The sequence below is a fragment of the Haliaeetus leucocephalus genome, unplaced genomic scaffold, assembly GCF_000737465.1.
Source record: "Haliaeetus leucocephalus isolate CR32 unplaced genomic scaffold, Haliaeetus_leucocephalus-4.0 Scaffold1, whole genome shotgun sequence".
Classification (NCBI taxonomy): domain Eukaryota; kingdom Metazoa; phylum Chordata; class Aves; order Accipitriformes; family Accipitridae; genus Haliaeetus; species Haliaeetus leucocephalus.
The window spans coordinates 5,661,226-5,684,163 of NW_010972437.1; the positions used below are offsets into that span (position 1 = coordinate 5,661,226).

General features: G+C 44.8%; 1 protein-coding gene across 2 annotated transcripts in view; it reads left to right on the top strand.

Annotated features, from left to right (window-relative positions):
- KLF7 (Kruppel-like factor 7 (ubiquitous)) overlaps positions 1-22,570 on the top strand; it is a 56,429-nt gene extending 33,859 nt beyond the window's left edge. For both annotated transcript variants that reach the window (XM_010565080.1, XM_010565071.1), the window contains 2 exons: positions 15,458-15,581; positions 22,519-22,570. In XM_010565080.1, the coding sequence (XP_010563382.1) occupies positions 15,458-15,581; positions 22,519-22,570 (176 nt within the window). The remainder of the gene's footprint in view (positions 1-15,457; positions 15,582-22,518) is intronic.
- The last annotated feature ends 368 nt before the right edge of the window (positions 22,571-22,938 follow it).

Below are 22,938 nucleotides of genomic sequence, written 5' to 3' on the forward strand. Positions count from 1 at the left end.
GTGGCAATGGCTAGTAGCCACTTGGCTTAGTCAGTGGCTGAGCCAGAGGGTCTGAAATGATTGCGAGATATTTTCCTTTGGCTGGTAGTTTGTTAGTATGTCATGCAAGAGCAGTCTGCCAGTGCGGGCTCTGTGTAAAAGGGTGTGAGTGCCCTGACAGACAAAGAGCTCTCAGTGTGGGGTTCACAGGCAGGGAGGCAGATGCAGGCTGGTCACCCAACCTGCACGTGCAAAGTCCACTTGCTAGATCAAAGGGATTTACTGCAGTGCATGAAAACAAGAAAACCATGGGTTGGAGAGCTGGGGGGTGGAAGTTGGCGGAAGGAGGTTGCATTCCTTTCGTTCGTATGTAAGGCTGACCAGACAGATGCTGGCTGGCGTTCCTCGCTGCTGTGTGATGAGCCAGGCTGGGCTGGAGGCAATACAGACTGATAGCAGCTTGCTAGATTGAAGACGATCTTCTCTTAGGGCTTTACTTTGCTGGGAACCCAGAGACGGTCAGACCCCACATTGCACTTGGTGCATCCCCCACATTAGTCTCCCACATCTCATCCATAAGAGAATCAGGACAGCGCTGTAAGGCCCATCAATGGTTGAACTGGTTATGAAACCACCTTCTGGATGACCTTTGGAGAGGGAAAAACAATCATCTGTGTGGGAGAGAATTTAATCTGGAAGGGAAAGGGAAAAACATTTTCTGGATGGAAAGGGAAATGAAAATATTTGACTGAATTCAAAGTAAGCTGGGGCATCTAAAGTGAAGGGTGTGTAAAGGAGCTAAGAGCAGTGGTCGGACTGACTGTCAGAGGGCAGCAAAGAAGTCACTCAGGGGAGAAATAGCGGCTCGGCCTGTAAACAAGAGGAAAAGGTAAGCTGTAGGTTTGGAAAGACCATGCTGCCAATGCGAGGGAGAGGCAAAAACATCTAAAGAAGGAGCCACCAGGACTGGCACGGTAATCCAACCCTAGCACATTCTCTCACAGTTATTCATGGAGCAGACATCAGTGCAAACAATGACATTTTGTCTCTTTTGAGAGACAGAAGTTTTCATCCAGCCTTCATACATGCATGGAGATGAATTGCCAATGTAATGGACAGTGGAGAGGGAAGGAATTTGAATGAGCCGAAACCCATGTATAGTCATCAGTACTTCCTAAATTAGAAAACAGGATATTGCTGGTGAGTGTCTTGATGCAAATTAGTCTAAGGGTGAGCTGGCCTGTGACCTATGGAAAGATTAGTCATGGGATGTGGCTGTGTCTCCCAGCTGAAAGACCTCTGGAGGAGATTTCTGTCTCCTGACAAAACCATTCCTATCAGCCTTCCTTGCAGTAACATACAGGGGAAAGTATGAGATGGCATGGGTGCTTTCTGCCCAGAGATAAAGCATCACATATAAACTGACGAGGAAATCCTTAAGATTGGGATAGTGATAAAAAATGACCCTTAGGGGGTTCTGCTGGGGTTTGCATTATGTGAGTATCAGAAGGTTTGGTGTTTTTTTCTTTATCCATCTAAAACCAGGATCTGATACAACCTAAGCTCAAGTCTGAGAAACAGCAGTTGGGCACCTCACATCTATATTTAGGTTTCTAAAGCCTAAACAAGTGGGAAATACCCATGTAAATAGATGTTACGAGTCTACACACGATCTTCAGATAACACTTATTTAAGTGGAGTTTGTTTCACATTGTCAGGACATCTTATTTTAAATTATATAGTTCTTTGATCCAAAGTGCTGGGTGAGAGTAAGTAAAACAAACAAATCCACCCTGCAGGAAGACAAATTACTACATTTGCAAGAAAAAGACGAGAGACACAAGAGTAATAGAAAGGCCATTAATGAACAAGAAATTTTTTGAGATGAGACTTAAAACAACAGAGAAGAGTTTTCCCAAAGTGTTGGAGATAGAAGAGGAAACGTCCAGAATTTGGAAGCAATCGGAAAAGACCAAATTGAGGACAGTAGGCTGGATGATAGATAAAGAAGATTAATACAAAGTAAAGGAATAATAGAGAAAATAAAGACTATCTGTGTCAGTGATACCACATGAATGGGAAGCTGCATTGCTGTATTGTGTTAGCGTGGTAGCACCCGTGAACAGAAAGCAAATGAAGAGAAAGAAAAGGCAAATAGTCAAGGATAGCACCAATTCTGCAGGATGCAAGATTTTGAATGACTTAGGGAAAAGCATTTGGGAGAACAGTATAGGTAGCGTAGGAGAAATGAAAGCCAAAGCCCAAGATTTTTTGGTGTACAGAGACACACGGCTTCGTAGCAAGTCCCCAGCTCTGTGTGCAGGGCTGAAACCTGACAAGGGCACATGGAGGGACATGGAAGATGGTGAAGCTCCCATGGCAGCAGCTGAAGCAGTGGGTGGATTTGCCACTGGAAACAAAAGCAAGGAAATTGAGGGAGGAGGCGAGTATGAGGAAGACCTTCATTCAGGGCTGGATTTGTTTTGGGGTACAGTTGCTTTATCAAATTGGAAAGATGTATTTTGTTGTGGGATTGTTTTGGTTTTTTTTTATTTTTGGAGGTAAAAACATAGCAAGAGTTTATCAAAGCTGATTAAAATAAGCCCAACCTGATCACGAGCTCTTTAAAACTTTCTGGTTTTGAAGCCTTTTAGCCATTTGGTCAGTTTGGAGGGGAGTGTTGTGATTTCACCGTGGAGAGCCAGAGCCTCACTTCATTATTATAGTGAGAGATTAGGCTGAGGAATTGAGCTTTGTGAACCTCCAGGCAGCAGAAGGACAGGCCCTGCCAAAAGCAGCCCTTGCCATTTAAAACACCGGCGGTGTTCATCCATTGCTTAGTTGCCAGCACCTGAATTCTCAGTCCTGTGTTTCTGCTCCATCATTTGCCAAATCAGTAGCACTGGACAGTCTCACTGTTTGGGTTTGAAAATGTAAATAGGTATTGTTTGTTTGCTTGTTTGTTTGTTTGCCATGTGAGACGACTTTTGGCACAAGGGAGGCCTAGCAAGTGATGTTTGCTGTCTGTTCAGCAGCTGCAGGAGGGAGAGTGTAGGTGCCTCCAAGTGTTAGGCAGGCTGCCTCGGTAAGGTGAGGAGGAGCCATCTCTAGTTTTTCATCTAGTGTTTTCTTTATACCCATCCAACCCTGAGCCCCCATGAGGCACCCGGCAGTGGGACAAATGATAGGGATCACAGAGAAAGACTCAAAGAAAATACTATCAACTTGTCTTCTGCTGATTTCCCCTTGTGTCACTGCTGTCCCACACTGGATACAAATGGCAGGTTAACAACGAGAAGCTATGATTTTCTTGTCCATTTGTCCAAAGCACTGGGACTTCTGAAGTATGTGAGGTCACATGAGGCCTGAAATCAGAGATGTGTGCTCAGAGATGCTGTTTTAGGCTAAGGTGGACCTGCTGGACAAGAAGGGCCTGAGCCGGCTGGGAGAGCTGAAGTTCTCTGGGCAGGAAAAGCCAAGTGTGCTACCTCTCATCTCAAAAGCAGGTGCTGGGTTAGGCTCTTCCTAAGCACAGTGTGGGCATTTGAGTCTGGGTCACATCTGGGAAAGCAGCCAGGAGCCTGGATGGACCTCTCCTAATCCAGAGCCTGGCTTTCACACCCTATGCGGACATGGTCCCGCATACCTATGTACCAGCAGCAGCAATTTGCAGGCGGGAGCAGATGAACTGCAAGGCTTCGTGGAAGCTGACCTAAATACAGTGGAGGCATCCACACTTCTGCTAAGGGTGGTGGGCTCCCAAACAAAACCATGGTCACCATGGTGTAGGTGGTGCCCACCATATAGCACAGACCAACTGTGGGTAGGGAGACCAACCAGGCCTGCATTAGCACCAGGAATAATGGCTGAAAAAAATGTACTTAAAGATAGCTAAAGGGCAAGCTTATGATGCAGAGAATGCAGGGTGGATTTAATGAATAAATTGTCTCTTTCTGTTTTGCTGCATTTTTGGAGAAAGTGTTTTCATGTCTTCAGAAAACTTCTGTCTAACACCACTCTCAAAAGCCAGTTGGTTACCACATGTCAAGCACTGAATGGTGATGTGCTGCAGTCGATTGAAATGAATGAGAGACAAGGATGTCAAGTGAGGGCAGTTTCAAAGACTAGTGCAGCCATTTCGGAAAGAGGAGGACAAAATACTACATGGGACCTGCTTTATCCACAAGTCTCTTGAGAGTGACCAAAACCTTTGTGTCACTGCAGAACCAAAATCTTTCCACTGGTCAGCTTTATACATGATAAGAAGGCTTAATAAGAATTAAAAGCCCTTAAAACACTGCAGGCCAGCTTGCAATCCCAGCAGACCCCGTTTGTAGGTAGGCACCCAAATGTTGTGTTGGGCAGATTTGGTGCTGAAGGTGTCTGGCCTTCAAAACCCAGGACTGAAAACTGGGGCTGCAAAAACTCAGTGCTGAAAAAACATTTGTAGGCATGCTAGCTAAGCTAATGGTGACAAGCATGTGTTTCAAGATAAAAGCTGATCCCCAGCTGAGTTCTGAAAGAAAGGTGTCCTCACTGTATGGCAGTGCACATTCAGAGGCTTAGCGGATATTTATTCCTTCCTCCTGTACGTCTGGACTCTTACCACCAACAGAGAGAACTTTATAGATTAGCTGGACAAGTTTGCAATGTCATTCTAGTTTTTTTATGACGACCATAAGCGATCATTAGTGGACTAGAAGCTTGTATTAGTTCTTGGAAATGGATGTTATAAAAACACAGTACACATCTGCATGTACTTTTGTTCAGTATGTAACTGCATGGAACAGTGTTATGGTTAATTTTGCATAAACTTCCATTTGGATGTCTTCTTGTTGGTCACCTGTAACTTTGCAAATCTTTTCCTTCTTCAGAGTGAAATTTTCCACATTTGGTCTTTTTCCAGTGTGGTTCCTGGTTGTTATTTTGGAAGTTGGAGGAAAAATACTTGTTTTTTAGGGGAATGTGGCATGTGTGTTGGGGAGGGGCAGGGAGAAAAGAGCTGTCCTCAGTGTAACAAGTTTAGCTAAAAACTTGGCCTATGTAGTGGAAGGTAGTCTTTGAGTAGAAGACTTCTATCTCTGAATATCTGGGTAGAAATGAACCTAAATGGACTAAGCTATGATCTGTTGTAAACTGACTTTGATATGAATGTGGTACATGTGATACAAATAATTCTTTGCAAAACTCATAGAATCCCAAAGGTGATTCTTTTCCTAGGCTTTGTTCAGCTTTGAATGTGTGTTAGGAAATGTGTTTCATACAGAAAACCTCTATATTTTAAAAAATTTTGTCCCTGAAGATGCAGCATCACCCAGCAATGGAATTTCATAGTACATTTGTGTCCTCCTTTAGTTACATTCATCTGGCAGCAGGAATGACCTGGGTGGTTTCCAGCTGGGTGGCTTTACCTCCCTTAGAGCTAAGGACAGGTAATGACTTGTGCCTTTTCCAAAATCCAGCTGAGGAAACTTCCTAGCCGGTAGAATTAATTATCTTTATTCGCTGCCTTGTGCTCTTCAGACCAGGCTGCTTGGTTCACCAAGGTTTGCCCAGCAGCGTTGCCAAGACCTTTCTGCCGCCTCCAACCCCAGGACAGGGAGAAAGCACCAGGATGGGATCTCCCTCAGAAACATCATGTGCCTGTCACCGGTGTAGGTAGCCCTGCCTTGACACCAGGGCAGGCTTCACTGGGAGAACTTGCCAGTGTATTTTTTAAGCCCTAGCACACGATTTCCCTTCCGCTTCCACCCCCCAATCTGACTGAATGAAAGCATCCTGGGTCTTCTTCCATTTTTCTTTTTGTTGTTGACAAGGCTGGGAAGCAGAAAGGAGTGTATGTTATTTTCCCCTTGTGTTTTATTCCTGTGCTGTCTCTGCCAGACTGCATCATATATTTTTGGTCATCTTTCTCTGATTTTTCAGTGGCAAAAGGGAGAAAATGAAGATGGTGAAAAACATGAGCACTGTAATAGTTGGAGCAAAACCCCACAGTCATTAGCAAAAATACGGAGCAAAACCATTTAAAATGTTAGCATTTAAAAAAGGGGGTGTCTTCCTCTAAATGTTTTTTCCTCAGTTCTAGTCCCTGATACATGTGTTTTATTTTGTGCCTGGAATATTTGCCTTTATATTTTGCCTGGAATTTGTCAGAAACTCTTGGCCTATAACGTGGGTGTGCAAAGAGCACATCTTTGATACGCTGCTCCAGATTATGTAAATATGCACCGTGTCCCATAAAGGGCTGTCTCCGTTGTTCACCCTCTGGGATAACTTACAAAAAACAGAGGGAAAAAATATATTTCACGGTCCTGGAAAAATCTGACCCGGGGAGCTGCTGAATTTTTTTCCTTTTTCATCTGTTCCTTCTGCCACTGCCACCTTGCCTTGCATCTTTGAGCTCGCAGAGCTCCCCTGAATCTGAAACTAAAAGCCCTTATTAGAGGAGATTTTTTTTAAAGTTCTTGCCGCTCCTCTGGGGACCAAAGTAATGGCAGCTTGAAGCAGCAGCGAATGTGTAATTAGGGCAAACAGCGGTGCCTCGCGTGGTGGGGAGAAACAGGAGGAGAGGAGGGGAAGCGCGCAACAGCCCGGCGTGCGCAGGCGGTTACTAGGAGACCCCGGCGCGACATGCGTGAGGTGCGGGGTGCTAATGGGCCAGCCCGCCGCCTGGGTACCGGCCCGACCTGCTGCACAGCTGCTTCTGCCCTCCTGTTGCCAAGCAACTCCATCCTTATTTTTTCCTTCTTCTCTCTCTTTTTTTTTTTAATTCTCCCCCCCCCCCTTCTGGAGGCTTAATTGGGTAGTTTTGCTGCTGGTGTTGCTGCCGGGTGCCTGCCTGGGCCTGCCGCTCTGCTGCCGTCCCCAGGGCCCGGGGCTGGGGGAGGCCGTGCCGGCAATTAATGGGGCAGAAGCGCGGGTTGTGCGCCCGGGCTGGCGCCGCCATCCGTCCCCCGGCCCTGCTCCCTGCCAGCCAGGCGCTGCCTTCGGAGGGGAGCTGCGGAGAAGGGGGCTGAAAGGGGAACAGCGTTTTGAAGGCTTCATCGCTCTCGGTGGGAGTCTTGCATAGACCCAGGTGTTCCTCCCCACCTTTGGTGCTCAGCGTGTATGGCAACAGGCACTCGTTAAATGCGTCCTCCTAAGTAGAGCAGAAGATGGAAAATTTCCATTTCTTTGAATGGTGCTACACGCTTTGCTTTTCTCTGCTTTTCAGCTAGGCAAGTGGGCTTTGCGGATGTGTGTTAGGTGCTTGCGTGTGTGTAAGACATAATGCTGCAAAAATTCATTTCTTTTCGTGTCCTGAATGGCTACGTGCCGAAGACTGCTGCTGGCTTGGTAGACAAGCTTTGGCACGGCCCTTAGGGGCTAATCTGGAGCTTTGAAGTTTGTAGAAAGACTGATTGGACATTGGGTCTGGTTCTTAACCTCTTTCCCCCCATCTCTAATATAGACATGATCAGAGCCATCTCTCTATAAGGGCACTGCTGACCTTTTTGGATGAAAAGAGCTGTACATAGTTCATGGAAATGTACTGCTTTTACACTTGATCATCCCTGCCCATCTAAAAATAGGTACAACCTTCTCACATTGTGTATTTCACAATCCTGTCACATTCCTCTTCTGCCCCATACTGTCTCCTGCCAGCTTTTCTCTTGTGCTTTGTCACCCTTTCAAAGGCTTTTCCATCTTTCCAGCAGGTGGCAAAACTGTGAATAAAATGCCTTTTTTTTTTTTTTTTCTTTTTCCTCTTTTTGGGTAGAAACCATTGGTGAGCCACTTAAGCACTGACCACTGCCCCCCCCTTGCATTCCTTTGTAATAATAAAAATAATAATTAGGCTTTCTATTCTCTGACAAAAATCAATTAGGAGTATATTGAGGAATGAAAGGCTCAGAAAAGTATCTGAAATTGATTTTTGTAATTAGTTTTACTGGTTGATGGGTTGCACGCACATACGCTTAGATGTTAGCATTGATCTCCAGAGGATGTGTGTATTAAATAGCCTGCTCTTCCTTTTTGCTAAAGAAATGAACTTATTAATCTTAAAAAGAGGGTGATGTTGTTGTGCGCTGAACTGCAGCTGCTCACTAGCTTTTCTGTAACCTCACGAGCAGTGCAGCTGCCTGAGCCATGAATCTAGTGTGAGAGTGGGGATATTTAACAAGGAGCAGGTCTTGGGCTACTCCTCTTCTGTGTCTCATATTTGACAAAGTGTGCATATGTAATGAGGGAGGACAGGCATGGGTGTTAAGGAGACCCGTCTGGTTAGATTACATTTTTTCAGGAGTCCTTAAAACTGATTGTCCTTCTGCAACATGCTTCTATTAATTATCACATAGCTCTTTCCATAGGAAGAGAGGAGTGACCAGTAATGTTTTCTGTTGTGCCATGTGCTGTGTGCTGATGTTCAGCTAATTAAAAGAATTATGGCTCAGCTTCATTGGTATGCCATGTATGTAGCTTGTAAAGCTCTCAGGGACCCTTGGAGACGAAGAGTGCTACATAAATATAAAATATTGTTAACGTGATGTTCCACATTAGGCATCCCATTGTGCTGTGGCAGACTTCCGTAATAAACTGCAAAGCAAATACGAATGCCTGCCTGGTGTTTCTCTGCAAGGCGATCTGGGGGGGCTGCTTCTCACCGAAAACCGCACCGGCTTCTGGCATTTCTGAGCGACTTGCGTCTGCACCGACGGCATCCCCATGGGCACCGGCCTTTGAAGGATGCCTTGGGTCACCCCACAGTGACACCGCTGCTCTCTGCAGCAGCACGGTCCCAGTCACCAGCCCGGGAACAACAGGTCCCAAAAGGATTTCTCAGAAAGGGCGGTGAGGAAAGTCATTAAAACACTCTCTTAAAAAGCCATTGATTCTTCACACTCTTCTTTGCATGGCTCAGGCCCCCAGAGCTTCCTTATAGGAGAAATCCAGGCGAGAAATCTTGCATTTAATTCCTTTTTCAGTTGTAACTTGCAGATTGTCTGGTTCTCCAGGAACACCAGTCTTGGAGCAAGCGTAGCTAAAGCTGTCTTTCAATACATATTTTTAGCCATTGAGGCTTTTAGAACCAGTTTCATTTTGAATAGTTTTTAAATCATAGATTTTAAAAAGGAAGGAAATGTTTTGTGTTTCTCTCATAAAACCTTTTTTTTGGATCCTGAAACTATATGTAAATAATTCACAGTGGATTAGAACATGTGGTGATTTTTAAGGAGGTGCTTCTGTTGTTTTCTAAAGACACTTTTGCGTGCTAGTTTTATGTAGTTATGTAGCATGATATTAAGGAGCTCTTAAAACATAGTATAACAAATATCTTACTTGAATGGCCTTCAAAATGTGTATACAGACAGGATTTGCAATTTTTTCCCTCAGTTTCTTTAAGCATTTTTTGCTAAATCAATCATACTGACAAAAGGAGTCCCACGACTGTACCATGTTTTAGCCTGTACCTCTCCTGTACCATGGAGAGATACCAGCAAGGATTTTGACTGTGATTCTCCTCTGAAGTTCACTGCAGGACTGTGGGCTTAAACTACTTGATTGTTTTACTAAGTGCACTGTAATTGACATATGTTTGTGGTGTGGTATTTAAGGTGGGGTGCAGGGGAGGGATGACGAAATAGAGATGGATGGATAATCATAATATCTTCGTTTACTTTTAATTCTGTAAAGATACAGGGTGAAACTCAAGCCTTAATGGGCATTTTTCCAATGGCTTTGATGGAGCCAGGATTTCACCCCACAGCATTGCCAACTCTGTGATCTTATCGTGCACATCCCAAAATCTGGAGGGTTTTCTTAAAGTCCCTGCTCTTGAAATCCAGGGAACAGAGAGCAAACTCCTTTCTCTGTATTTCATAATGTTTCTAGCCTGCAGGGCTGCAAAGAGAAGTTTAAAATCATGGCCCTAGGTTATCTACAAAGCAGAAAGCAAATGATCTCTAAATATTATTTTCTTCTTTAAAATCTCATTATTTCTGTGGGAGACTGGACTCATGACTTTTTAACCTTGGGGCTAAATAATGCAGATAGGAGATGTATAACATGCCCAGCGTCCATTGTGCGCTGTACTTTTGTGATCATAACAGTGTCCTCAGCTGATCTCGGTTATGCACCTCTGCATCGTGTAACCTAATGTTTCTACTAATCAGTCTGTGTTGAAACACCACTGTGAGATGTCTGTAGCAAATGCTGCCTTACTCCTACAAAAGAAATATCCCTGGGACTTAGAGGGTGCCTGCGGGATGTAGGCGGCAAGGACAGGGAGTCTCTGGATTTTGAGAAGAGACAACATCCCCACTGCTGTGTTTTGTGAAGGAATATTTATTGCAAAGGCTTGTATAGCATTTACAATTAAGTATGTGTTGGAGAGAAAACCTGATGTTCTCTGTTTTGTGCCTAGAGAGCAAAGATACAGCTGGCTGCAGCTGAGCTGCTTGCCTAGTCCCCTGTACCATCAAAGGAGAGAAATTCACCTCCGATTCCAGTCTGGCTGGGGTCTGATGTGTCACACTCTGCACATACCTTTGCCTCCCCATCAACTTGAAAAAGGGCCATAGGTGGCTATTTCAGATGATGGCATTCAATATCTAAGGCTGTGCGAGGCGAAACTCACCAAGACTGCCAGAGGCTAGAAAATGGAGGGAGAAGTCCCGAGGACCAGTGCGGTGTCTCCATCACAGAACCAGCCCAGCTCTATCAATCATGTTTTGCTGGGAACCTGGTGTCTGTTTACCGCAGTAGTGTTGCTGGGATTGTGTGCTTGGCTCTTTCGTATTTTCAAATGATAAATTTTTGGCTTTCAAGAGAAAGCTATACCCGTCATTTGTTTATTTTTGTAACTAGGTGCCTAATATTTAGTCTTGCATTTGTCTTAGTCACCAAAGGAATAGTGACCCGATTTCAGGGCTGCCAAAGTCTGATGGATTTCTGTTATGACTTACAAATTCTAGCTTCACTTTTGCATGCTTCCCATAAATTTGCAAAGGTCTTTGTCCTCCAGTTAAAGATTGGACCAGGCTGTATGAAATAAAGAGAATGGAGGGCCAGACTGTACTGAAGTGTGCTTTGGAGGTACTTTTAGAAGAAGAGCTAGGTTGTGTGATGTGCCGTAGATGGAAATGAAACAGCAAGCCTATTCCCCAAGTACCCCAGTCTCAGGGTATGAAAATATTGTCCAGGAAGATGAAGAGATTAAAATGGGCTATGGACCATAGGACAGAGCCACAGTGAAGAGAGGCTGCTTCACAGAAGTATGCAGTCACAATGGACTGAAACCCTAAAGCATATCTGAAGGGCTAATAGCGTTTCTGTACCACTAACTTTTCTGATCATAAGGTCCTTCTAGATCAGTAGGTTTCAGCACGGTGCTCTGTGAGCTCGCAGGCATGCGCAGGCTGCTTCTCGGGGATCCTCAGTGAGCAGCTAAGGGTGTGTCCATGTGGGTGTTTTCTGGTGATCAAGTGTCCCCTTTTGAGGTGAGTCTTCTGGTTGCCCCTGTTCGCTGTGCTTTGGTTCAGCCTGGCCGGAGTGCAAGCATGGTTTCGATGGCCTGTCCCAAGAGGTGCTCTGCAAGTACACCGCTGGCACACTTGACCTACGGATGGGCTCAGGCCACAAGACCAGGCTGCGGCTAGCCAGAAATAACACTCTTCAAACGCACGCAGTGAGGATGTTGGGTCCTGCGTACCCACTGTTTCACTCTGCAGCTCTCCTTTACTGTGCTGCACTGCTCTCTGATGCACATGCTGCCCAAGGAAACTGGAATGTGGTCGGCAAGCTTGAAATCACTAGCTAGCCATCTCCACCTCCCAGGGAAAAATATGGAAAAAGCTGAAAGCCACTATTCTGGGTCAGTTCTAGAAGATTTTCCATAAGCAAATGGTACATTGTTTTAACACTAGTGTTCATCTCAGAAAATTGCATAATTCACTGCTTGAATGTGTGTCTGCATTGCTGGCTGCCTGCCCTTCCCAGGTGCATTTGCGGATGCGTGAAAGCTGAACCAGCCCCACAGTGTCGAGCACGTTCTGAACTGAAACAGCTGAGTATTTAACAGCTGCATATCTGGGTATTGGCTTCTTTTTGGATATGCATTGGCTCCTCCGTTGAGTGCATTTGTGTAAATGTGGATTTATGGATTTGTTTAAGCACTGCACAGATCCTTGTGTTGAATAAAGGTGACTTAAGGAGTAGAGCCTCCTTCCTGGGAGTGGCTCGCAGGCACGAGTTTTAAGGTTATTAATTTTGAGGAATTAGAGCCTGAAAAAAGTCAGTGTGGCACAGCTCCGTGATGTTCCTGTTTTTAATTGGATTTTGAAGCTTATAATTAATTTGTTAAAAAGGGGGAGATCCTGGCCCTGTAGAAGTGAGTGGGAGTTTTGCCATTGCCTTCAGCAGAGGAGGATTTCACCATCTATCCTTTTACTATTGCTAATCCTCTGCAACAACAGAAGAGCAGCCTGGCACATGGAAAGGATCTTTCCCATTTCTTCTCCCTGCCGTTGCCAGTAGTGAGGTAGGAGGACCCTCCCCCCCTTCTCCGTTCCCATGCTTCCTACATATGTGCATCTCGGCAAGACATGCTTTCATTTCATTTTTGGGTAAGGTGAAAGCAGCCATTAAAGAAGCAGTTTGTTCCTAGTCTTCACGTGCAGAGATACGGAGGTCTCTCTCCTCCTGCCCTCTCATGTTTTTGAGTAGCTGCAGGAGGGCAGGAAATCTAACCTCTTTGAGGTCGCTGGGTCAAGGAGCCGTCTGACATGGCTTTAAAGGTCATCGTGCTCCTTTGCGTTTATCTTGTGCTGTGTGGAACAATGTACGCCAGCATGCTGTCTGGAGCACAAAGAGGTAGTGTCTGACATTTTGTGGAACGGGGCTTGAGTTACAGAGGAAAAGCATCTGAAAACAAACTCAGCTCAGGGCTGTGCAATGCCAGACCAGGAACACTGGAGAGAGGAGCCCCTGCAGCAAGTAACAGAGATATGTGGCATCCCCTGGGTTTACCAGTAATCATGCTTGGCATTTCTGTCTCTCGTAACCTATATATAGCACTGTACATTTTCAAAACTCTTGACAAATGTTAACAAGCCAAACTCGGCTTCGGTCCTAATAGCCCTTGTTTCACAGAAAGCCCAGGATGTTTTTCCTTCACCCTTCTGCTCTGTAGGCAACTGTATCCTTCAGACTGGCTGTACCTACCAGATTTGGCTGAGCAGCCGTCTTCTGCGTTTGCTTTACAGCTTGTGTAGCAAACATGCACTGCAAGGCGGTTTATCTGCCTTGCTGTCTCCACTCTAAGGTAGGCACTAGAGAGCGTCAGAGAACTGAGGAAGCTGAATTATCATTGAGGATTGTTTACTGACAGCTTTTAAATATAGTGCATGAGCTGTTCAGGCAAAACTGGTGCGCCATCATCGACATGACCAGGGCTGGGGAAATCCCTTTTCTCTGAGAAAGGGAGAGCAGATGCAGTATGCCAGGTAGGATGTCAAGGGCTGGTGGGGGAGAGCACTGCAACTGTAGTTCTGGGGCCAGCACTGGTGACAATGTTTGAATTACATACAGTTGAGTAACCAGCCCAGAAACAAGACACCAGCACTTGGCTCACTAACAAGAAGTTTCTTGCTTTTTTTTTTCCCCCTGAAGAAGTCCTATTAAAAGAAAAAAAGAACAAAAGGCAAGTCTGCAGAGATGACCAGGCAGGCACAATCTAAGTGGGGTGGTGTTATTGTTGGCTCAGTCCATTGTCCTGTTGGGCATTTTCCCATGCTGGACTGTGGCACACAAACAGAGACATTCAGGCTGGCCTTTTGGCATTCAGGGACTGAGGGACAAATGGATATTTTGGCAAAGTCTTGCCGGCTGCTGCCCCTCTTCATTGCTTCACCCTAGTGAATCTTTTAATTGAGCTACTGAGCCAAAGAAACTTCTCAGAGGCCAGTAAAATGGCTCAACTCCAGTTAATGTCTCAGCCCACTCTGCTGTTCTCTGTGAAGCAGAGCTGCTAGTGCAATAAGAAGTCTGCAGAAACTCACTCACCAGAGAACAGCTTTTTTTAAAATGTACTTTGACGCAATTCTCTTGCCCTTTTCACTTTTCCTGCTCTTTTGGCCTCTCCAATTTGTCACCTTGAAATACATAGGTCTCCCATAATCAGATCTCACTCCTTTACTTGCTGAATAGACATACTAAATATAGAAATCTGCGTCTCTGCACTGAGAAATTTGTCTGCTGTGGCCAAGTGATTGTTTCACGTGACTGGCATAGAGAAATCATACAGACTGCAACTTCAGTTTGGTCAGTGGTGGGTTTTTTAAGATCACCTTCTTAGCAATTTTAAGAAAAAGTAAATAAGTAATAATCCCTTCTCTGTTTATAATACCCAGGTTAGAAGCTTCGTAGTGAAAGTGATTTCTTATTTGCATTTTATCTCAACTCTCTCCTCTTCTAATGCACCCATACAGTGCTGACTGCGTGGGGAAGTGACATGGAGTTCATACGGGAGGAGATGCACTACAGCATGTGTTCTGGGGGGCAGATGATAAATTTGCATGCACACGAATACATGTACACTGAATAGGAAAAGAGGAGGCATGAGACCTTGGAATTCTTCATCAGAAGGCGTTAATGACTCCACGGATGTTACACCATGGCAGACTTTGATCCGCAGAGACTGGTTTGCATTAGAAGATAGGTAGACATGAACATAACAGACCAGAATCTCTCCTGTTTTAACACTGCACCGTTTGACCACCTTCAGTGGTATGGTTAATATTTTGGGGCAGAATAATGGCTGGGAAAGGTGTAGTGCAAAAAGCCTGAAGGACCATCTGATTTAAAGAAGAAAACATTTCTCCTCTCGCAGTCACTGTCCTGATGCATAGTTTCTTGAACCAAGGAACAGTTTTTGTTGTCAGAAGCAACTAAAGAAGGTGCAGTCCTAGGGGGCAGTGGGCGTGAAAGCTTGAGGGGAACAGAAGTGACTCTGGCCACATGGGGAGGTAAATGGCAGCTGGGGTAAAGCATGCAATGCAGTAGTGGTGGTCACTCTGGAGTGGTGCACACCTGCAGTGTGTTCAGATGTTAGTACAGCCACTCACAGGTACCACAGTAATTCATCTGGCAAGGGTAGAGTGAGCTGAAAAGCTGGCTGAAAATCAGGCTCCAGCCACACAGCAGGGCAGGCATTTGGGGACGTTCTGAGGGCTTCTTTGAAGAGTAATTGACTGGTTTTGTTAGAACTGGAATATAATGTTGTGCAAGTATTTTACCAGCAGTAAAATTTGGGCTAGATCCATCCTCAGTACAATTCATCATAAGCCCTAAGTTGTTTCCATCCCACACTGGCCATGAATTGTGTGACGGGCTAACCTGCCTGAATGGGCAGAGGCGTAGGTGGGAGGACACACAGCTTGCAAGTTGAGTGCTCAGTAATCCTACTGCCACGCTGACTGTTCTCTCCTCCCCTCTGCAGGTGAGAAGCCTTACAAGTGCTCGTGGGAAGGGTGCGAGTGGCGTTTTGCACGGAGCGACGAGCTCACGAGGCATTACAGAAAGCACACGGGTGCAAAGCCCTTTAAATGCAACCATTGTGACAGGTAATGCAGCTGCCTAACACGGTGTTCAAGCAACATGTGGACTTTGTGAGTGGCATGGAGCCACCAGCTCCCCGAGACAAGAGACCTGGCTCCAAGCAGAGAGGCCCCTTCTGGCCTCCTTTCCCAGTGCCTCAATCCCTGAGCCAAGGAGGGCCCCTCCGCTCTGGCCCTGTCCTCTCTGCCTGAGTGGCCAGGCAGACTGGCAGAGGGGCAAATACTTACTAAGCAGCCTAAGCTGTTTCCATCCCACAGCACAGAGAAAGATGTGGGACCGGGTGTAGGTCTGACTGAAACCTGCTGGTGTCAGTTGTGGGCACAAGACTCAGTCCACAGGGCAGCTCTTGTCAACACTCTTAAAGCAGAAAAGACACCCAGAGGGCCCTAGACCACTTCAGTGATGGACCTCTCAACAAAGCATCTCCACAGCTTTCCGTCTCCTGGTCCTATAAGCCTGGTGCCCTCACAAAGGCAGACCTCCCTCTGTTTGCTCTGCGTCAAGGACTACCCCAAACACCACTGCTGGCTGCCTGCATTTTGGCAGGGTGGGCTTCACAGAACCAGTGGGCCCCACAAGTATGTGGATGTATGACAGAGTGGGAGGGAGTTGTGCCACAAGTGCCTCAAATCTATAAGAAACCTCTAGGAAAAAAGCACTTAATTTCTGTATGATCATTGTCTTCACTTACCGCTAAGTCCAGGGCTCCATGCTTCCCCAGATGTAACAGGGGAGAGTCAATAAAAGACAGCAAAGGGCATAATTTTCAAAAGCACAAGAGTGATTTAGGCACATCTTACAATTCAAGTTCATGGGGTTGTTTTGTGTAGGATCAGTGATCTCTGCACATTCCTGCTAATTAGCCAATCTTTTCCTACAGTTTTAAATCTCACCCTTGACATCTGTTTGATGTGGGAAATACTCTGCACCTTCATTCTGTGTGGGCCCAGATTTAAGAGCCTGACAGGTGCCCAGAGCCAAGGTTCCTGAAGAGCCTGTCATGCAACAGTCCTCCTCTGGGCACTCAGAAGTGAGAAGCCAGTTTTGCCTGGTGAGCTGAGCACCCAGCAGCTCTCAGTGAGAGCCATGGTTGCTGCCGCTCACTGCTGATTGCTTTTTGCAGTCCTCACTGCTTTAGCTGCTTGAATGAATGATGAACTCGTCTGAAAAATCTGGTCATCCTTGCTTGGTGCTGAGCATTTTTGAAAGCTGGGTTCTTTGAATTTAGAAACAAAACCAAAAGAATACCCTCCTCCCCATCCCCGATCCCAATTGATAAGAAATTAGGGTGGAGCAAAAGCAATTACCCCTGTAATGACTCTTGACAGCACTGACAAGATCGAACAATGAGCACTTCTCCCCCTTGTACCCCCCCAGCTGGAGACTGGCAGTGCCCTGGGTGAAACCTGGATCCACTATTGAGTAATCAAATAATGTGCTTGCATCTGAACATGTTATCCAGCTAATCCTATTTATATATATTTTTAAAAGAGGCTTAAGAAAATTACCCATCTTTTTAATGCAGCACTAAGGTTCTCTGCTCTGATAAGGAAACATTTTGTAATACAATAAAGGCTCTAGGAAGCCTCTGGGTACACCAGAGCAGCAGAGAACATGCGTGGAGAGAGGATGTGTGGGACATAAACAAGGGACCCCATCCTTTTATGGGAAGGAAATTTGATCATTTTCACATCCTGCCTTTCCAAGAGCTTCATCTCCTTAAGTGCTCTTCTGCCCTTGTCTCCCCTCTTCCCGTCTCCCTTCCCCCATGGAGGGCTTCCTCTTGGATTATCTTTTGTTTTATCCCTGGATTATTTTTTGTTTGCTCAGAATGGGGGACAGGATAAGCCAAGTAGGGACCTGTGGAGTTCTGCTTTTGTATAAGCACCTCTGTGAAGAAAAACAGTTATGTTCTCCGTTTTAAATGTAAAGCATTGCCTTTCTCTTTTCTTTCCTCTGAAGAACAAACTAACCATCCTGGCCCCACAAACACACACATGCACACACACATGCACACAAAGCCCTAGGGTTTCTGTGTCAGGACAGACAATATTCTGAGCACAGGTCTAAAGAAATACAGTCAGTATTTTCAACTCCTCAGTCTCTTTCAGCCCTTTGTTAAGTATTCATTCATCCCCCTCTACTATTATCCCTTCCTACCTAGGTTTTTTCTTTGGCAGCCAACTCAGTCACTGCAGTTAAGAGATATATTCCTGCAATCATCTAATGCATTTTCTGCTCTTCAGCTGAATCTGTAGATGAAGGAAAAATACTTATTAATAAGTTAAGAGTGCTGGGCATTGTGTACTGTTAAACTCCATGCACATACCATCTGTGTGTGGTGGTAGAGGACAGATTTGTCTTTACTCTCCCAGTCAGTTGTGCAAGCTCATGGAGTGCCTGCCTGTTCTTCTTTCGGCCCACTCTGCCATCCCACTATTTTTCCTTCTTTTCTCATTCACAGATCTCTCTACTAACCACTATTGCAGATGTCACCTCAAGCAAGCACTGAAACATGTGCCTAAATTTGTCCTTAGCTGTTTAGGCAGACTTTTAATGTTAAAGACCCTTCTTCCTGAGCCAGGGTTCCCAGCTGGAGAACAGTTTCTCCATATTTGAACTGCTACCCTTTATTGCACCCACCATTATTGACAGGAGTAGTGGTCACTCCCTCAGACATCCAGTCTTGCTACACTTTAAGGAGCCTTTGGAGTTCTTTTAACAACACTGATGTAGCACAAAACATATGCCTGTTGTTCAGAGGTGAAGGCCATACCTTGGCAATCAGAGCATGAAAGTGGTGATTCAAAGAGCAAAGAAAGGGGATGTTGTGCACATAGTCTGGCTGCAATTCCCTTCTCAGGCTGTTTTCAGATGTGTTTGTGTCTCTGACTTTCTGGCTGACATCAAAGGGATATTAAATATTCTCTTTGTACAGGTCAATTTTTAAAGCAAAAGAGATAAGAAGACGTGATTCTCTTCTGCTGTCCCAGCCCTATCCCAACACCATACAGCCCACAGATCACATTGTTAGTTATAGCTGGCAAACTACCACTGGTTTGAGTAGCACCATATGTACTGCAAATGGTGTGTGGTTTGGTGGCAGCAGGGGAGAAAGAAGAATCAGCAAAAGTAGTGTGGAAAGCAGTGTACAAGTCCCTAGTGCCTTCCAGACATCAGGGATGTGCTGGTTATTAGCATTCCCCAGGAATTTTGCTCTTCAGAAACACAGGGTTATGTTCCTCACACAGTGCAAGCCCTCAGCTGTCCAAGGGGAAGAGGAAGACTGGGTAGTGACACTCACTTGTTCTGCATAAATATGTGTTTAGGAGATAGCAGCTTAGTGCTAGACTATTGGGGTATATATTCCTCTGTGTGTGTGTGCGCACTCGTGCACATGTGGTTTTCTTTTTGACAGCAAGCTAAGAGCACACTTAGCTGGAATGAACACATCCCACAGTGGAGAATCCACAGCTGGTAAGAAAGATGGCTGAGCGATATATTCTCTTCTCATCATAGTTACCTTCCCTCTTTCTCCTGCAGAGGCTTCCGTGCCGAACAGTACTGTGTTGCTAAGGAGATAGAGCAAAAAGAGAAAGGAAGGAATCATGTTTGGGAGCAGGGATTACGTATCACACATTACTGTATGACTTTCAGAATTAGGGTATCTTATTCTAGCATAAACTGTCCTTTCTAGGAAGAGCTGGTCTGGGGGAGAGATGGTGGGGAAGACTGTGATGGGCCCACGTACAATGTGCAGAGCTGGTGTTTGAACTGGAAGAAGCGTAGAGCCAGAGTTGTGGAGCAAGGTCTTGTCTCACAGGCAGGACTAGAGACCAGCAAGCTGCTGTTTTTTAATTTGTGAAGGAAGGAGTTTCTCTTGACAGCTTATCCTGTGGAGCCTCTTCCACTGCTGCCTGTAGTCCCAGAAGGAAAAAAAAATGTGTCCACTGACCAATAGCTTTTTTTGGCAGTGTGATTTAGCTGCAGAATTTTGTAGGGATTGTTTTATTGATGAAAATAAATGTCCACATCCACCAGCCTTACCAAGAGATAGAACTAACCAAATTAGTCAGCAGGAGAATGTGAAGAATTAGTATTGTACCATTTTATTAGCTATAAACTAGCAAATATGGTACCACTTTATTAGCTATAAAAATATTCTAGGGCCGAAAAATATACTAGATGCTAATACTGTGATTACTGATGTGAAACAATGTATTGAATCCACATTTTTAACAGATCTTGCTGTGCTGTGACTCAGCATACTTTTTCCTGGGTTGCATGTATAATAGAGACAATTGGAGAGGAAAAGCCATGCTTGGGTGGTGGTCTTACGACTAGTCCTAGACTGAAGTGCCAGCTGGTGCATGTCTTTTTGGCAGCCACTCAAGCTGTTGTTTTGTTTTGGCAGCCCTTGTAGCCGGAGCATGCTGCTTTCTCAGTTTAGACTGACGAGAGAGATGTTGGTCCAAGGATGTATTTTGGCACCCTAGGGCTAGAAAATTCTAGCTGTGCTGAGCCTGCTGTGTTGAAAGCCAAGTGTCCATTGTCAGATTCACGTCTGTCTCGCTGTGCTTCATGTAGGAGCTTGGAGGAATGCAGCCTCCGTCCTATTTTGAAGTCTTTCTTTTTAATTTTTGCCACTCTGAAGGTATTAACCCCCTTGTAAGCTGCTACAAATCAGTAGAGAACAGCTGACTTGAGCAGAGCTATGCACATCCACAGAAGATGAGTATCTAGCTTTTCTTGCAAAACTTGCCTTCTTACAAGGTTTCTGTGTCTTAAAAATGCACCTCTTGATCACCCATCTCTGTGTGTAGATGCAGATAGATTGCCCGTGCAGGGGAATACTGCCAGCAGGACAGAAAAGATCCCCTAACTATTTAAAATCTCTTCATTTTTATAGTTGTTCTCTTTCTCAGCCTTTCTCTGCTTAGGGTGTTTATCCTCTGGGTGTTTGCCTTTAGATTGAGTGTTCCTTTTTTTATCTTCGTTTTTTGGCTTTTTTTACTGAGGAGTTCAATTCATTCTTTTACCTTCTTCTTTCTGAAAAATACGAAATACTCAGCTACTGGTTTCTTGGAAATACATTCACTGCCCATGTATGAGCTATCCAGATTCTCACAATAAGCCATTTGGATATTCTTCAGACCAGTATCGGTGGCTCTTTTATACTCTAAATCTGTGGGGCAGTGAAAAGACATTCCAGGCAAGTCAGTTCTGGAAGTAGCTTTTCATGGTGCCCCTCAGAGCCTACAAAACCAGTTTTCTCAAAAGCCACAGATATGTGGGGTTTGTGTGATATTTATAATAGATGTTTTTTGGTATTAGTAAAAATAAATAAGCCAGTGTCTTGTGGCTTAGGGTGGAAAGAAGACAAGCCAAGATTTGCAGGGAACTTGGAAACCTCCCATTTTTTAGTGCTCAACTTGAAGTATCTAGTAGAAGTTTAATTTCTGAGTGTCTGAGTCCTGCCACTCTGACAGTCAGGCTCCATTTTGGGGCTTTGGGGTAGGCAGTTCAGAACCACTGCCTGTTTGTCCTGCAGTTTGCTCTCTGGTGCCGTACATATCTTTAATGACACTGTGACAGTGGGTGTGAAATGGGTTGGTGCTTTCAATCCCATTTCTAATGGGTATGAAGTTGACAAAATATTCTTGCTTACTGGCAGTCTTGATAAAATGGGGTATATATTGAATGACGGAGAAGAAAAACACTTGTCCTCCTGAGAACTTATTCCCCTGATCACTCTGACAATATCTTTGTGAAGTGCCGGAATTTGGGCTGCTGTTCCTGCTGCTGTGAGTGCCCTGCAGCATGTCTACTACAAGGCAGCTGTTTTAGAATATTAATTCCTGATTAACTCTTTGTGGGGTTGCTCTTTTCCTGGAGTAAGTGTGCTTTATTCTGAGTATCTTAACCCACTTCCCAAGTGGATTAAGTCATTTCAGAAGAAGGCATTCATAAGCCTTTAGAGAGGGAGTTAATCAAGAATACATGCTTCATTTCAAATTCATGCCCTACCTTATTCTCAATTAACTGCATGTTTAGACCAGCCCTATAACTCAACTAGTTCTCTAGGGTTGCCACTCTAAGTCCGTCTCATCAGCATCCATCTACATGTTCAGAATGTCAAAACATTACATTTTCTTATAAGATGGAGAAAAATGGCTTTGTGGATAAAGAACAGAAGTTGAAAGCTGAAGTCCTGGCATTTTTTTTCTGGTTTTACTATACTTCTTGTGTGATTTACAATTTCCTTGCCTTCTCTATCTCTCAATTTTCACTCTTACAAAATAGGCATAATACCTTATCTTCTCTCAACATCCTTCAGGGAGACAGCGCTCATCAACATCCACATATTACCACCCAGATTCCCAGCAGAGAGAAAGGGAGAGATATGTAGCCTGATGGATTGTCAGCCTCCAAATTCTGAACCACCTTTCCTTCCAGTTTGGAATTAGAAAAGAGAGTTCAACTTTCAAATCTGGCATTGTACTTCAGTGCTTGTTGCAACTACTGGGCACTTGAGAAAGCTGGTGGTTTTTTAAACTGGTATTGCTGAGTACTTGAGCAAAACTGACTTGTTTTATTTTATTTCTTTATATGCACACACATACTTAAATATTTTATTTTATACTACAGGTGCACAGATGAGCACTCTTCCCTGATGTTTGACTCAGTGAAAGAAGAGGGAGGGAGGGAGAGGAACAGAGAAAGAAGGAGAGTAGTCTGTTTAGCTGCTGAAGAGCCAGGATAGTTGGCCATCTGTGGTCACAGAGGTCAATCACACAGGATTTGGTGGTGATCCATGGATAATCTAAGGAATGTCTCTAAACTTGGATATATATTTCCTCCTGTACATAAGGAGGAAGGAACAGGAACCCTGTTTTCCCAAATTCTGTATTTATTTCATTTCCCACTTGCTTTATTTTGCAGGTGTTTTTCCAGGTCTGATCACCTCGCCCTCCACATGAAGAGACACATCTAAAAATCAGTCAGCTTGGCATGGATGTCATCTGAGCTAAGTGTTGTGAGATGAAAGTGGAACTCAAGTTACAATGCACTACCTTGCAGGAGAAGAGAACTTGATCACATGTAATCCTCTGTACAGAGACCACACGCTCACACTGTCGTGCACCCAATTATACTTCAATACGTACATCGGTTCTTTATGCCTTGCCCCAGCTGGATGGGAGAAGATGCAGGCGAGGAAATGGTGTAGAGATGAAGTCAATGAGAAGGAACAATTGCTTACAGTACTTCATCCCTCTTGGATTTGTTTCCTGTTTTTGCCAATGGAAATCAAAGAAAACGGAGGAGGCTTCCCTGCAGGTGGACGGCAGTAGGAGGGGCTTA